We start from the raw sequence: 13,241 nt of genomic DNA, 5'->3' as shown, positions 1-13,241 counted from the left end.
TGCCTACAGCACTGGTCTTCCTAGGTGGTCTCCCATCCAAGTACTAACCAGGCCTGATCCTGCTTAGCTTCTGAGATCAAACATCAGGCTTGTTCAGGATGGCATGGCCATAGACCATAGAATATGGCTCCACTGAAGTGTGAACCCAGGACCTTCTTCATGTAAAGCAGATGTGTCAACTGCTACACTATGGAACCATGTCCAAGAAAAAAAGGTTTTTGTGATTACATATGGTGATAGATGTTAACTAGACTTATGTTAACTAGACTCATTTCACAACAAATATCATTTCACAAACCCATATAATGTCAGTTATACCTCAATTAAAAAAAAAAAAACAACTAAAAACTATAACTAAAAATCTAAGGAGTAAGGTGATCAGGCAAGCAGAGTAACTATAACACATAACATAAGAAAAATGTAAAGAATAAAAGTGCACTAAGAGAGCAGCTGAAGGACCCTGATACAATCTCCTCCGCTTCCTTCCCTCACAAACATTTCCACTGTGCTCCTCTGCAAACCCAGTTCTACATAACACTTCCCACCCACTCTACCCTTTAGAATTCTTTACCTTTATTTACACAGAGCTCACTTTGGCCTCCCCTAAAACTGGCTTACCTCCCAAGAGACCTCATTCACCTGCAACTCCCTCCATGGGAGACTGCTTCTTCTCCTGAACTCCATATATTTATACTGGGAGGGGTCGGCATTCTCCTTGCACCCCAACGCTGCTTTCCCATCATTATTCTCAGAGCTGTAAAAATCTCAGCTCCTTTGGAGATGATGCCAGTCTCTACCTTCTTTCATCTCTGTCATTTACTAAATACTTGAACACTCAATATTACCAAAGGGTATAGCACCCTTAATACTGCTATCATCCTGGTGTCTTTGATGTACATTTTAGGTCACTCAATAACTAGCGTCATAGTTCCTCATCATGGTGGACATTGTTGGTTTCTCCCTCAACGTCCTTTCCACTCCTTTCTATGTGATGGATTCCAATCCACCTCCAGTGGCACAGACATACTCTGAGTGGTCTAAATGAAGAAGAGCAACACCATCCTCTTTGCCACAGGGGTGGACAATAACCTATGTGTAAGTCAATCAGGGCATGATAGTGCCCTGGCCAGGTTGATTAGTTCAAGGATGGATGGACATTTTTCTAAGTTGGTCTAATCAGAGTGAAGTCCAGGAATTGATTTCAATGGTCAAGAGAAGCTCACTTGCTTCCTCTTGTGGTATAAGGATGTGCGATAGCTGCGCAGCTAAGCCACATTTGGCTCTAGGAGGGGACCAAAGGAAGGAGCTAACACATTGAAAACAGTGGCAAGAGAATTAGAAAACAGATCCTTTTTATTATATCCTGAACTTCTGGATCAAAATGAATCTAAAACTCACACAACCTCTTGACTTTTCAGTTACATAAGCCAATAAATCATCTTTATTATTTAGCTAGTTTTAGTCACCTCACTACCCTTGGCTACCGATTGATTCTAATTCCTGTCTTCCTCTGCATCCTTTGAAATTTCAATCTATTTTTTTTTAAGTTTGTTTTGCTGGAACTTTTATTAGAAATCTCAGATTGAACTGTTTAAAAAAATATATCAACAATCACTTTATTTATATTATTTTTATTTTTTTAATTGAAGAAATGATTTAAATTCCCCCCCACCCCCACCCCCGCCCCTGCCTGCTGTCCATCTCCCCTCTCCCTTCTGGTAACCACTAGTCCATTGTCCATGTCCATGAGTCCCTGTTTGTTTGTCCTGTTCATTTCGTGCTTTTAGGTTTATATCCCACATATAAGTGATATCATGTAATTTTCAACCTTTTCTGTCTGGCTTATTTCGCTTAGTATGATTATTTCGAGGTCCATCCATGTTGTTGCAAATGGCAGTATTTCATCTCTTCTTATGGCTGAACAATATTCCATTGTATACATGTGCCACAGCTTCTTTAGCCAATCATTTATTGTAGAACACTTCAGTTGCTTCCATGTCTTGGCCACTGTGAATAATGTTGCTATGAACATCGATGTGCAAATATCTTTTCGGATATGAGTTTTCAAGTCTTTGGGGTAAATACCCAGTAGAGTGATTGCTGAATCATATGGTAGATTAAGTCTTAATTTTTTGAGGAACTTCCATACTGTTTTCCATAATAGCTATAGCAATTTGCAGTCCTACCAGCAGTGTATGAGGGTTCCTATTTCTCCACATCCTCTCCAGTAAATTTCAATCTGTTTTCTTCAAATACAACTTTGACATCTCCAACCATCTCATTTCTTCAACCTCATTGAAACTCTAGCCTCTTAGTGACTTTCCATATTCTCTAAAATAATAGGCCACTTCTATATTAATTTCTTCTCTATTTGGCCTGGACTACAAACCCTCTTTTACTCAGACTCCCAACTCCCTTGCTTCCATGTTTATCCATCATCCCTGTTCCACAAAACTCAAACCTATTACTATTTAGGCTGTCTCTTTTCTCTGGCTCAATCATCCAAGCAGCTGAGTATTCCTGGAGGGAGGAAATCATTACTTTATAGATTGGTGACATTACCAATTCATGATCTTCCATTGCAACCACCCTCCACACTGCTCAGCAAGTTTGAGTATGAACCACAGAGTAGGCACTCAGTAAATATTAAATGGGTATTAGTGAATGGGTCTCCAGTAAGCTGTTTCCCATCTTTCACAGCACCTATTTCAAACCTTTACCATTTTCTCAAGTCACCTTCTCCTACTTCTCCTCTTAGCAAATAAATCACCTCACCTTCTACTTCAGGGTAAAATAAGAGTTCAAAACATAGGCACTCTCTCAATCTCTTGAATCTCCAACCCATCTCCCTATGGACTTACTAGTATCCGTATCCATCCTTGACTATTCCCTTTTACTCAGATGGCCATTCATTCTACAGATATTTGAGTGCCCAATACTCGATGCCAGGCAGTATGCTCCGACTGGCCCTGGAAATAGTGTTGGTGGGGAGAGGGAGCAGAGACATAAAAGACAGAGACGTTGACCTGAGCAAAAAGGACATAGAACACCTTTGAAGATCTGAAAGTTAGCAGGTGTGGCTGATGCACAGGTGTGGCTGGTATAGGCAAGGAGTATTTGAAACTGTGCTGGCTTTTGTGGGCCAGTGTATGGCCTATCAAAACACAGAAGAATTTTAAGTAGGGAGATGACATGATCAAATGCACATTTTGAAAAGATCACTCCTTTAATTAAAGCTGTGGTTACCTATGTTTGTTAGTTCATTCTGTTTTCCAATGGGCTAAAAATATTTCAAATAGCTTCCCAAGCCCTAACACAGACCTTGAGTCAGAATCTTTGGGGGTAGAGTCTAGAAGTTTATCTATTATCTAGCTCTCAAGAGATTAAAAAAAAAAAAAAAAACAGCTAAGTCTGAGAACCACTGTTTTAGAACATTACAAAATGAAACTAGCATTACTTACTCTAGCATTTATTTTGTTTATTTTTTGCATCTAGTATGGGCCTATAAAAAGGGGACTTGGAAAGGACTTTATAAACTACCTGTGTATCATAAAACATCCTCATTATCCTCCTTCTTTCTATTATGGGTTAGCACCAATACCACTTTCTGGTCAAAATGCCAGAGGACTGTAGACATCTTTCCTAACAAATTCTTTCCTATGTACTAAGGAAATAATGTCTTCTTTACATAAGCTATTATCCATATTAAAACATTAGCTGGTGTCTAAAGAGCTAGTAAAACTGTATAAGTTGAACCCACAATTATTCAAGTTATTGAAGATCTATAGTTCTGTGTAATTCCAAAAATTGTTTTAATGTATATTTTCTTTTAAAAATATGCCCTTCCTAATTATTTTATGTTGAGATTAACAGTAGAATAAATATGCAATCTCTAAGAACATACAAGTCATGTGCTAGGTGGGGAAAGAAGAGACAGGCATTTGTCACAGAAAATCCACATACATGATGTATGAATCACCTATGCCAGTTAAGACCACATTCAGTTTAGTTTGCATTATTTATTAACATCAGACAGAAATAGTACAGAAAATGAAGTCCTCCAACCTGTGTTTGCCAAGAGTCTTTATCTTTTCTCCTTGCACTACTTCTCTACAAAGCAGACAAAAATGCTAGAAAGTCAGATGATGCCATAACCGCTTCTATTTGGCAAGGTGCCAAAAGAGAGCAATAGCTAGAGGAAAGGAAGAGGAGAAAAATCAGATAAACCACATCTCTGAAATCAACTTCTGTGGAAGTGATGAAAGACACAAGAAGGCATCTGTGATGTGGCCCTTCCCCAAACAGTCTATTAATAAACACTTAGAAATGTATTCCTTTCGGGTCTCCATTTTTTCATGCCTAGTGAAATCCTTTATGTATGTAAAATGGGGAAAATTCAGCAAACTCCTAGGTTGGGAAGACTAAAGAAAGTCTAACACTTACATACTATTTACTTTGTGCCAAGCCCACTGTTTTTCAAACATTAATGTATCCAATCCTCCCCAGAGCCCTTTGAGGTATTACTATCCAGATTTTACAGATGGGGTAACTGAGGCACAGAGAGATAACTAAACTTGCTGGATGTTACCAGCAAATATCTGCAGACCTGGATTTAAATATAAGCAGCCAAGTCTGAGCTCATACTCTTTGGCGCCCCCTACGCGCCTTTCTCAGATGATTGAGCCCCCCTTACAGTACTGCTTCATGGAGGCCTCCAGGAATGGTTGCTAACACCTTCCTCATCATCCTTATTTCTATTACATAGCCCAGTTCTAGTCTTCTGAAAAACTTTCCCCAACTAACGAACGTCACTTACTGCCGATAAAGTTCACTTATGCCGCACCCTTCTGACCTTGAACGGGTTTTCTATTCTTATTCACTGCCTCCATGACCAGGTAGCCTCAGTCTCCAGTAGGAGATGCGCCGCCAAGGCATTTACTGATCCGGTGGGTGAAGGTGGACCTGACCAGGTTGGCACAGAGGAGACCTTTGATAAACGTCTAGGATAATGAGCTGTCCCATGCTGGGCAGCAGTGTCTCAGAGCGAAGGGCTGGAGAGCCTAGCTCTCTGTTCCAAGGAGACCTGTGAAGACCGCAGTAAGAAGAAACTTCAACTGGGAGAAACTGGAGCAGGTGACCCGGCTTAATTTCAAACCTAAACATTTACTTCAACTACCAGCTCATTTCAAAAAATTTAAAAATCCTGAGTTACTGTTCCTAGTCACGCACCAACTCAATAGCATCTGTTCTCTCTCTACCAAACCGTAAGTGGAAGCTAAAAGAGACCACACCACTCTCCCCGGGGCAGTGTTTCCTACTATCTGACCTCCAACCGGCCTGCTGTAGCTGCAGCTTCAGCCTTTCCCCGCCCACAATGAAATGGGGAACTTAGGTCTAAGCAAGACACATATCCTGAGAGGCCCCGCGCGGTTTTAGGGTCAGGGGTGGGAACTGTAAATCGCTCATTGCCTTTCAGTTCCGGGACAAGAACCGCGCCTGAAATAGCCAGAGTCACTAACCGCAGCCACCGGCCGGAAGCCACTGCCCCGTCATCCTCCTCGAGCTGGAGAGCGGCGTTTCCCATGAGTCCGCGGGCGCGAGGAGACTACAACTCCCGGCGTGCTCCGAGACAGCCAGAATTAACCCTTCAGGGCCCGCGACCGCCCTGCGCCCCGCCTCCCTTACCTGGCTGGATTTCGCAGGGTGAGTTTTGTGGAGCTGGGAAGGGACTTTCCCCTTTATTTAAGTATGAGAGAGAGAGGGAGAGAGAGAGAGAGACTGAGTATGTGTGTGTGTGTGATGTACACCCGAGAAATGACTAAAATGGGACAATTTGCGGTAATGAATTCAGAAGCTTTTTTTTGCGACTGGGAGACTCGGCATCTACTCTCCAAACCGCAGGGCCTAAATGGAATTATTTATGTCTTTGTAAGACTGTTATACGTTCTCCATTAGCCCCAGAACAAACGTAGCCAGCAACCCTTTCTTTTTCCCTAACGCCACCGACTTCGACCCTCCCCTTGTGCTCCCCAGCAAGGTTTGTAACCTGGTGCCTGAGTCAGGGTTATTACCCTTCTGGTTGGGGGAGGGGGGAGGTGGTGGTGGTGTGGACTCATGGAGCCATAGGACCTCCCACACCCTTTTGAAGATTTTAGAATTTAGGCCCTTTGTCTGCCAGAGTCTGCCTTTTTCCTTAGATGCCACTGTGGAGTCCCTGCAGGTTCAACAGGAACCCTACCTTTGTCTGATTTGAATGATCACGGGCCTATGGAAAAGGGTTCTTTTCTTGGGAATATGGGTGGAGGGTGTTAAACTGATCGTTTCCTTTCTCCTGCCCCTAAAACAACACTGCACAGGAGAAAATAGGCTGGGGGCATCACACTCCTTTTACTATATTATCCTTTCTCTATATTGTGAACAGTTCCAGTTTGGGGCTGGGAGGGAGGAGGACAGGGACTAGAAGTATTAGGGATTATTAGGCTGTAAGGTCAACTACTGCTGCTCCTCCATAGTCAGAGGGGAATGGAGGGGCTGCTTGTTTTTTTCAACTTTCACTGCTCCCAGGTCCCACTTTAACTATCCCAGTTCACAAGGCCCCCCCTCCATGTCTCAGCCTTCAAGAGTTTAAAGCTGCTAGAATAAAGGGCTACTCAGAGTAGGGGGTTGAGGACCTGGAATGCCTGGATCCCCTTCTTTGCCTCACCTCTATCTCATTGTCACTGGTAGGCATCCTGTCCTCAACCTGCAGATTAATTCTCCCTTTCTGGCAATCTTTGGCTTCCTTCCCCTGCCCCCAAAGGGGCCATTGTTCTGGCTAGAGCTTGGGGCTGGGGAGACAGAAGGAAGAATACCTCAGGGCAGGAATTCTAAACTGTAGGAGGCCAGGGGAATGACGGCAGGCTGGCATATCCCTCCTGTATCTCACCCTCCCCATCGCCTACTGGCTCCCTGCCTCTGCCCCCGCCCCTTGACATCCCAGACTCCCTGGCTATTTAAACAGAGATGGGTGCCCCCATCGGCACACTGTCCTTTGGCCACCGGACATCATGCCTCCCAAGAAGGATGTTCCTGTGAAGAAACCAGCAGGGCCCTCTATCTCCAAGCCTGCTGCCAAGCCAGTAGCAGGGGCCCCTCTAGGCAAGACCAAGGCTGAGCCAACAGCAGCTGTCCCTTCAGCCCCTGAGAAAACCCGGGAGCCCCCTATCGATCTCTCCAAAGTGGTGGTAAGTCCCTGGAAAGTGAAGAATTTGGAGGGGGTGGTACAAGGGTGGGATACAGCCTAGGGAATTAAGAAATACCTAGAAGGTAGGAATCAGTGAGCACTGGATGATATTGGGGGTTCCTCTTGGTACCTCATTTGGAACATCCAGGCTTGCGACTCTGCTATTGTCTTTGTTGCTCTCTTCTCTAACCTATAACACATGCGTATGTATGTTACACGTGCACACACATACATATACACATACATACTCACTCATTAACCCCCCTGCTGGAGGCAGGAACTGATATGGGGAACATCTGGGCTCCGAGGACAGTTTCAAGGTGAAGGGAGGGAACTGCTGCCTGTGCCTGGCTGACTGTTCAACTCTAAAGGCCACATCTCTGAACCCCAGGAAGCAAGGCTGAAGAGGACAGACTTGTTAGACAATCACAGCTGGGGGCCGGGGTAAATTTAGCCTTTGTTCAGCCCCCAGTTATGTGAGGGATGCAGGGCTCAGGGCAGTGGAGGGAGGGGAACAGGTGGCATGGGATTAACCCTGTTCCCAGGAAACCCTCCCCCCCAATAATTCCTTCTCTTGGGATTCTCCCAAGATCCAGAGCTGGGAATGGGACTGAGGTGGCTGGGCTCCCAGACTGGTCCCTTTGGGCCCCTCACCAGAAGTGGCTGGCAGTTGGGAGGAGAGCTGGAGAGGGATTGAATGGGTCCTGTCATCCCTTCTCACCTGCTCTTTTCTTCCACAGATCGAGTTTAACAAGGACCAGCTGGAGGGTGAGGAGAAGCTGGTCCCCTGAGCCCACTGTCTAGTCCTAAGCCCCTGGTCAGATCCTTCTATTCCCCTTACTCCAGTCCCTACCTTGAAACCTCCCACACTAGTCCTTTGTGTCCTTTGTTTTGCCCAACTCTTGCACATAGTTCCTGAACCTCCTTTCTGTCTGAGGGTGATGAGAACCCCTGGTCAACACTGACCCCTCTTTATACTTCAGAGTTCAAGGAGGCCTTTGAGCTATTTGACCGAGTAGGGGATGGCAAGATCCTGTACAGCCAGTGTGGGGATGTGATGAGAGCCCTGGGCCAGAACCCTACCAACGCCGAGGTGCTCAAGGTTCTGGGGAACCCCAAGAGTGATGGTGAGGGGACCCCTGGAACAATGGGGTATTTCAGTTTGGTGGTAGAACCTAGGAATGATGGTAAGGTGACAAAGGATGCTGGGGTGGGTCTCAGGACTTCAACAGCTGTCAAAACTAGGGGCAAAAAAAATCCCGAATGTTGAACAGGATGAAAACCTCCATGGTAGGGATGGGAGCTGGGTCCTAGGTGACACTACAGTGACCCTTCCCTTACCTCTCTAACCTCCAGAGCTAAAGTCCCGGCGTGTGGACTTTGAGACTTTCCTGCCCATGCTCCAGGCGGTGGCCAAGAACCGGGACCAAGGCACATATGAGGACTACCTGGAGGGGCTTCGGGTGTTTGACAAAGAAGGGAATGGCAAAGTCATGGGAGCAGAGCTCAGACATGTCCTCACCACCCTGGGTGAGGCAGGGACCAGAACTCCTGTGGGGTAGAGAGAAGAGAGTGAACCCAAAAGAAAGTTGCCAAGTAGGCAAAGCCAGGAAGGGATTATTGGCCTGTAGGTCATGGGCAGGAGACTGAGAAGGTCAGAACCACAGGGGTAGAACCTGAAGGGCTTCCTCCTGCAGAGGCTAAAGTGAGGGGGAGACACAAATGCCTCCCAAAGGGCAAAGGAAAGGGGATGAAGTGGGAAACCTGACTTTCTGTTTTAGAATTGATGCTTGTGCTCTGTGATCTGGTACTTTTTCTTAACCCTCCAGAATTTAGTTTCCTTGTGTGTCAAAGCTTTCACCTAGTGTTAATGCACGTGAAATGGAAAGCAAGATACAGAAACACATCCAAGGCATTACCATTACAAGGAGAGGATTTCTTTGGGGTTCTGGGCAACAGAGTGGTAGAAGAGGAGGTACCACCCAGAGAAGCATGACCTAGTTGGTAAGGGGTGGGGAAGGCAGGGGCTAAAACGCTGTGTCTGGGGCTCAGGAGAGAAGATGACTGAAGAGGAAGTGGAGACTGTTCTGGCAGGACATGAAGACAGCAATGGCTGCATCAACTATGAAGGTGAGGGGCCAAAAGAGCAGAAGGGACAGGGAATAGGGGAGGCAAGAGGCTTGTGGTATGTTGGCGAGGGCATCCTGGGGCCTGGATTATCTGAAGTCAGATGGATTATCCAAGGGCCCGCTTCTGAAGGCCCTCTTGCCTCCTCTCTCTGCAGCCTTTCTGAAGCACATCCTAAGCGTCTGAGCTCTACAGGTAGGGCCCTCCCACTCCTGTTTGAAGGACAAGTCTCCTTCCCTTCCCTCAACCAGGGTAGAAAAGCAGGGAGTGCGTTTTCATGTCTTGCTGCGCAGGAATCTGAAGCGCCTGAATTTGGCAACTTTCATCCTTTTCCGCAGATGCAGAGGGGTCGGATACTGGACACCCTGCAGTTGGAAGCACGTTCCTACCACTAGGAGGCCACCTATTTTCTGTTTCAAAATAAAGAGACGGTTCCTCCCTTGGTCTCCGTCTGTTGCTTTCTTCTGAAGTGGGGGAAGGAGGGAGGGAGGGAAGACAGGGATCTTCTCTCCAATCCAGTATCTTCTGATTTTCCGGCTGCTAGGGAGGGCGGATTCCTTGCGCCTCACCCCACCCCTTGTGCGGTTTTGTGTCCCAGGTAAGGCTCTTCTGGAGAAATGAACAACTGGCTCCGCCCACCTCATTACTAATGTGGCAATATATCTGCATAAACCCAAACCAGGAATCGTATTGGCTGGATCAGCTGAGAGTGACGTCATCGGGACGTACTAAGACTAGGGTTGGGCCGGGAGCGGGAGCCATTACTGCAGAAAAAGGTCCCACAGAGCTGAGCAGTTAAGATGGTGGGACCCGGGGCCTGGAATGGAGAGCGGGATTTGGGGCGAGAGGCGGGAAGCTGGGAACTGGGGGCAAGGAGAAGGTAGAGGTAGGGGGCATAGGGAACCTGAGGGCCTGGAAGTTGGAGGTGGGGTTGGAAAATCGGGCCCTGTCCTGCTGGGAAGTGAGCCCCTGCGTGGAACAGGAGTTTGTGGTTGGGAGTTTGTGGGATTAAGATAGATGCTTTGGGGATTGGAGTTAAGATGTTGACCGCTCCCCTCTTCCCTGAGCAGTGTGACTTCACCGAGGACCAGACTGCAGGTAGGTATCTGACCGCTACTGAGGTCACGCTTAGGGAGAGTCCACTCCCTCTAGCGCCTACCCCCTAACCCCAGCCTGTCATCTCTTTAGCACCCCAGGGGAGTACCTCTTGGTTTCCCTTCTCCCTCCTTCTGAGCCTCCATTTTCTTTTCTCACTCTTTCTTCCCCCTCCCCTTTCACCCTAGATCTGAGACCCAAGCACTGGGTGAGTTTTAGGTGGAGTGGGTATGTGAAACAACTTGGTCACCTAATGCTTGCTGTGTGTGAAGTTTGGGGAGGGTGTGTAAAGCTGCCTGTGCATCTGTCTCATAATGAGCTGCTTCTGCCTCTTCTGTCCTCCTGTGACAACTCTTCCCCTCCCCCAGCTTGGATTGTGAAGATCGCAAAAAGCAGTGACCTGGTACTCTGTAAAAACAGGGACAAGAGCCTTTGCTGAGGATATTTCTTTGTAGCTGTACCCACTGAATGGGAGGGGTAGGAAGTGGCAAGCTGGGATGACCCCAGTCCCAGGCTGCTGCTCCCATTTCCTTATAAGGACAGGACCCAGACAGGGCGGTGGCAAATTCCTGCCCCAAGTAGTGTAGCGAGGAAGCTGGCCTGGCTTGCTGCAGCCTGGCTTGCTGAAGCCGGAGGGGGTGTGTAAATGGATGTTACTATTCTGGCAAGGGAGGAGGAAGGTTGTATCTTTTTGTGAGACACCTGAGCTAGGAGGGATGGATACTGAATCCCTCTCAGCGCTGTACAGTGGTATAAATATCTGGTATCCTCAGCATAATCAAAGTTGAATGAGTAAGGGACACCATGAGGGAGTGTTGCGGGTTAACTCCTGTTTGCCCAGTGCTGTTTATCTGAATCCTCAGAGTTCAAGGAGGCCTTTCAGCTGTTTGACCGGACAGGGGATGGCAAGATCCTGTACAGCCAGTGTGGGGATGTGATGAGGGCCCTGGGCCAGAACCCCACCAATGCCGAGGTGCTCAAAGTCCTGGGGAACCCCAAAAGTGATGGTGAGTGTCCTCGAGAACAACTCTGGAAGGAGGCCTACAATTCTTCGGCTAAGAGCTTCCTTTTATCTTCATAGGCTCCAAACTCAAGCAGGTCTTGTCTCAATTAGCAAACCCACAGATTTCTTGTGTCTTGAGTGGGAGCCATCTGTTGAGATCCTATAATCTCTTCAGTTTTGAGAACTCGTGTAACTTTCCTTCTGCTTCCTTTATGGCAGAGATGAATGTGAAGGTGTTGGACTTTGAGCACTTCCTGCCCATGCTGCAGACTGTGGCCAAGAACAAAGACCAGGGCACCTATGAGGACTATGTCGAAGGCCTCAGGGTATTTGACAAGGAAGGAAATGGTACTGTCATGGGCGCTGAGATCCGTCATGTTCTTGTCACACTGGGTAAGGCTTTATCTACCCTTGCTTCTTGAGCTGAGGTGCCACCTTATACCTCATCCATCACCCAGTTCCTAAAATGCTGTTTTTGTCTGCAGGTGAAAAGATGACAGAGGAAGAAGTAGAGATGCTGGTGGCAGGGCATGAGGACAGCAATGGTTGTATCAACTATGAAGGTGAGGGTCAAACTGGGGCTCTCGTGGAGGAAGCAGCCATACAGGGCAGGTCAAGCATAGCATCTAGGACTTTCCCTAACCCTGGGCTCCAAAAAGTGCCAGGAGGCAAGGCGCAGGGCCCAGTCCAGCCCAGGAATGGGAGGTCTGGGGAGGTATGACTGGATAGGAAGGGACCATGTGGTGTAAAGGGTGGGAAAGGAATGGAAAATAAAATAAATGGAATGTCTATGCCCCCACTGCCTGACCCCTTCACCCCATGTGTGTGTCTTGTCTTCACCATTAATGTCTCTTCCTTCCTGCAGCGTTTGTGAGGCATATCCTGTCGGGGTGACGGGCCCGTGGGGCGGGTACGGCTCCTCCCAGCCTCCCCTTCTCTAGTTGACCTTTCCAGTGTTTTTCTTCCCAACCTTTGCTCTCTGGCCCCTGCCCTTCCGTACTACCATCTTATTTCCTCCTGGCATGTTTCTGCATGGAGCTGACTGGGGAGGGAAGGGGTTCCTCAAAGAGGAAGACAGCCTGGGGGTGTGGTACCTACCTCTTCTAAAATGGGCCCCTGCTAATGTCTGGGAACTCTTACCAGCCTATCCCATCTTGCTTTAAGGTAACCTTTTGGCCCTGGAGCACTGGCAGTTGGCATAGAGGGGGTGGGTTGCCTGCCCCATTGTGCTGCTATAGCTGACCAGTCTCTTCCCCTTTCTTCTGCTGGGCAGCTTGGAGGTACCCTAACCCAGAACTCTGCCTTCTCCTCCTGCCAATGGCTGATAGTAGCTGTAGGTGTAGTTGAGAACTTTTCTGCCTCTGCTGTGTTCTTGCTGCTCAGGGTGGGGTGGGCAACTAACAGCTGGTGGGAGGGGAACTGGGGGCTGAGAGAACTGGCCAGGCTCAAGGTGGCTTCTCTGCAAACTGACCCCAAGGTTGGTTGCTGAGGGCACGTCCCTTCTTATGCCACCTTTGTGGTTTGTAGTCTCCTGGCCCCTGGTGGACCCCTCCCCTTGACCCTGCTCCCTGGTTCACCCCCTCTCTCTTTTCCACAGAGCTCGTCCGCATGGTGCTGAATGGCTGAAGACATTCCCAGTGTGTCCAGAGCCCTGTGCCTTCCCCTGTGTGAGACTGTATGTAGCCCTGAAGACTTCTTAGGTTCTCTCGTCACAGCACTTTTCCTAGCTTGTCTGTCTTGGATTATGTTTGCCATCAGCATTCACCAAATAAACTTACTCCCTGTGCCCTAAAT

At 47.6% G+C, this 13,241-nt stretch overlaps 2 protein-coding genes and 1 pseudogene across 6 annotated transcripts; 2 read left to right on the top strand and 1 right to left on the bottom strand.

Annotated features, from left to right (window-relative positions):
• LOC118614287 lies at window positions 1-115 on the bottom strand (annotated as a pseudogene).
• A 5,463-nt stretch (window positions 116-5,578) lies between these two features.
• MYL6B (myosin light chain 6B) lies at window positions 5,579-9,793 on the top strand. Of its 3 annotated transcripts, XM_016165775.2 has the most exons (8): window positions 5,580-5,703; window positions 7,001-7,223; window positions 7,963-7,990; window positions 8,206-8,349; window positions 8,579-8,752; window positions 9,275-9,352; window positions 9,507-9,544; window positions 9,688-9,793. In XM_016165775.2, exons 2-7 carry the CDS (start codon window positions 7,047-7,049, stop codon window positions 9,533-9,535), a joined length of 630 nt encoding a protein of 209 aa, XP_016021261.1. In that variant the 5' UTR covers window positions 5,580-5,703; window positions 7,001-7,046; the 3' UTR covers window positions 9,536-9,544; window positions 9,688-9,793. The 3 variants fall into 3 exon arrangements, with proteins under 3 accessions (XP_036091828.1, XP_016021261.1, XP_036091829.1); XM_036235935.1 differs by lacking the exon at window positions 9,507-9,544 and having other exon boundaries at window positions 5,579-5,703; XM_036235936.1 differs by lacking the exons at window positions 5,580-5,703; window positions 9,507-9,544 and adding an exon at window positions 5,777-6,037.
• Window positions 9,794-10,052: 259 nt separating this feature from the next.
• On the top strand, window positions 10,053-13,240 carry MYL6 (myosin light chain 6). 3 transcript variants are annotated; one of them, XM_016165778.2, is made up of 7 exons: window positions 10,053-10,152; window positions 10,420-10,447; window positions 11,308-11,451; window positions 11,667-11,840; window positions 11,933-12,010; window positions 12,313-12,357; window positions 13,045-13,240. In XM_016165778.2, the coding sequence occupies exons 1-6, from the start codon at window positions 10,150-10,152 to the stop codon at window positions 12,339-12,341; spliced, it is 456 nt and encodes a 151-aa protein (XP_016021264.1). In that variant the 5' UTR covers window positions 10,053-10,149; the 3' UTR covers window positions 12,342-12,357; window positions 13,045-13,240. The 3 variants fall into 3 exon arrangements, with proteins under 3 accessions (XP_016021264.1, XP_016021262.1, XP_036091830.1); XM_016165776.2 differs by lacking the exon at window positions 12,313-12,357; XM_036235937.1 differs by lacking the exons at window positions 10,053-10,152; window positions 10,420-10,447 and adding an exon at window positions 10,633-10,652.
• Window position 13,241: the final 1 nt, after the last annotated feature.

The sequence above is a fragment of the Rousettus aegyptiacus genome, unplaced genomic scaffold, assembly GCF_014176215.1.
Source record: "Rousettus aegyptiacus isolate mRouAeg1 unplaced genomic scaffold, mRouAeg1.p scaffold_m13_p_2, whole genome shotgun sequence".
Classification (NCBI taxonomy): Eukaryota; Metazoa; Chordata; class Mammalia; order Chiroptera; family Pteropodidae; genus Rousettus; species Rousettus aegyptiacus.
This window is presented reverse-complemented; position numbering and strand designations above follow the sequence as displayed.

Excerpts from the sequence above, each read along its gene's own strand:
- MYL6B (XM_036235935.1), top strand. The coding sequence starts at position 7,047 with ATGCCTCCCAAGAAGGATGTTCCTGTGAAGAAACCAGCAGGGCCCTCT. Across the intron at positions 7,224-7,962 it reads TCGATCTCTCCAAAGTGGTG|ATCGAGTTTAACAAGGACCA; the intron begins GTAAGTCCCTGG and ends TTTCTTCCACAG. Across the intron at positions 7,991-8,205 it reads TAACAAGGACCAGCTGGAGG|AGTTCAAGGAGGCCTTTGAG; the intron begins GTGAGGAGAAGC and ends TTTATACTTCAG.
- MYL6 (XM_016165776.2), top strand. Across the intron at positions 11,452-11,666 it reads GGGGAACCCCAAAAGTGATG|AGATGAATGTGAAGGTGTTG; the intron begins GTGAGTGTCCTC and ends CCTTTATGGCAG. Across the intron at positions 12,011-13,044 it reads TGGTTGTATCAACTATGAAG|AGCTCGTCCGCATGGTGCTG; the intron begins GTGAGGGTCAAA and ends TCTTTTCCACAG.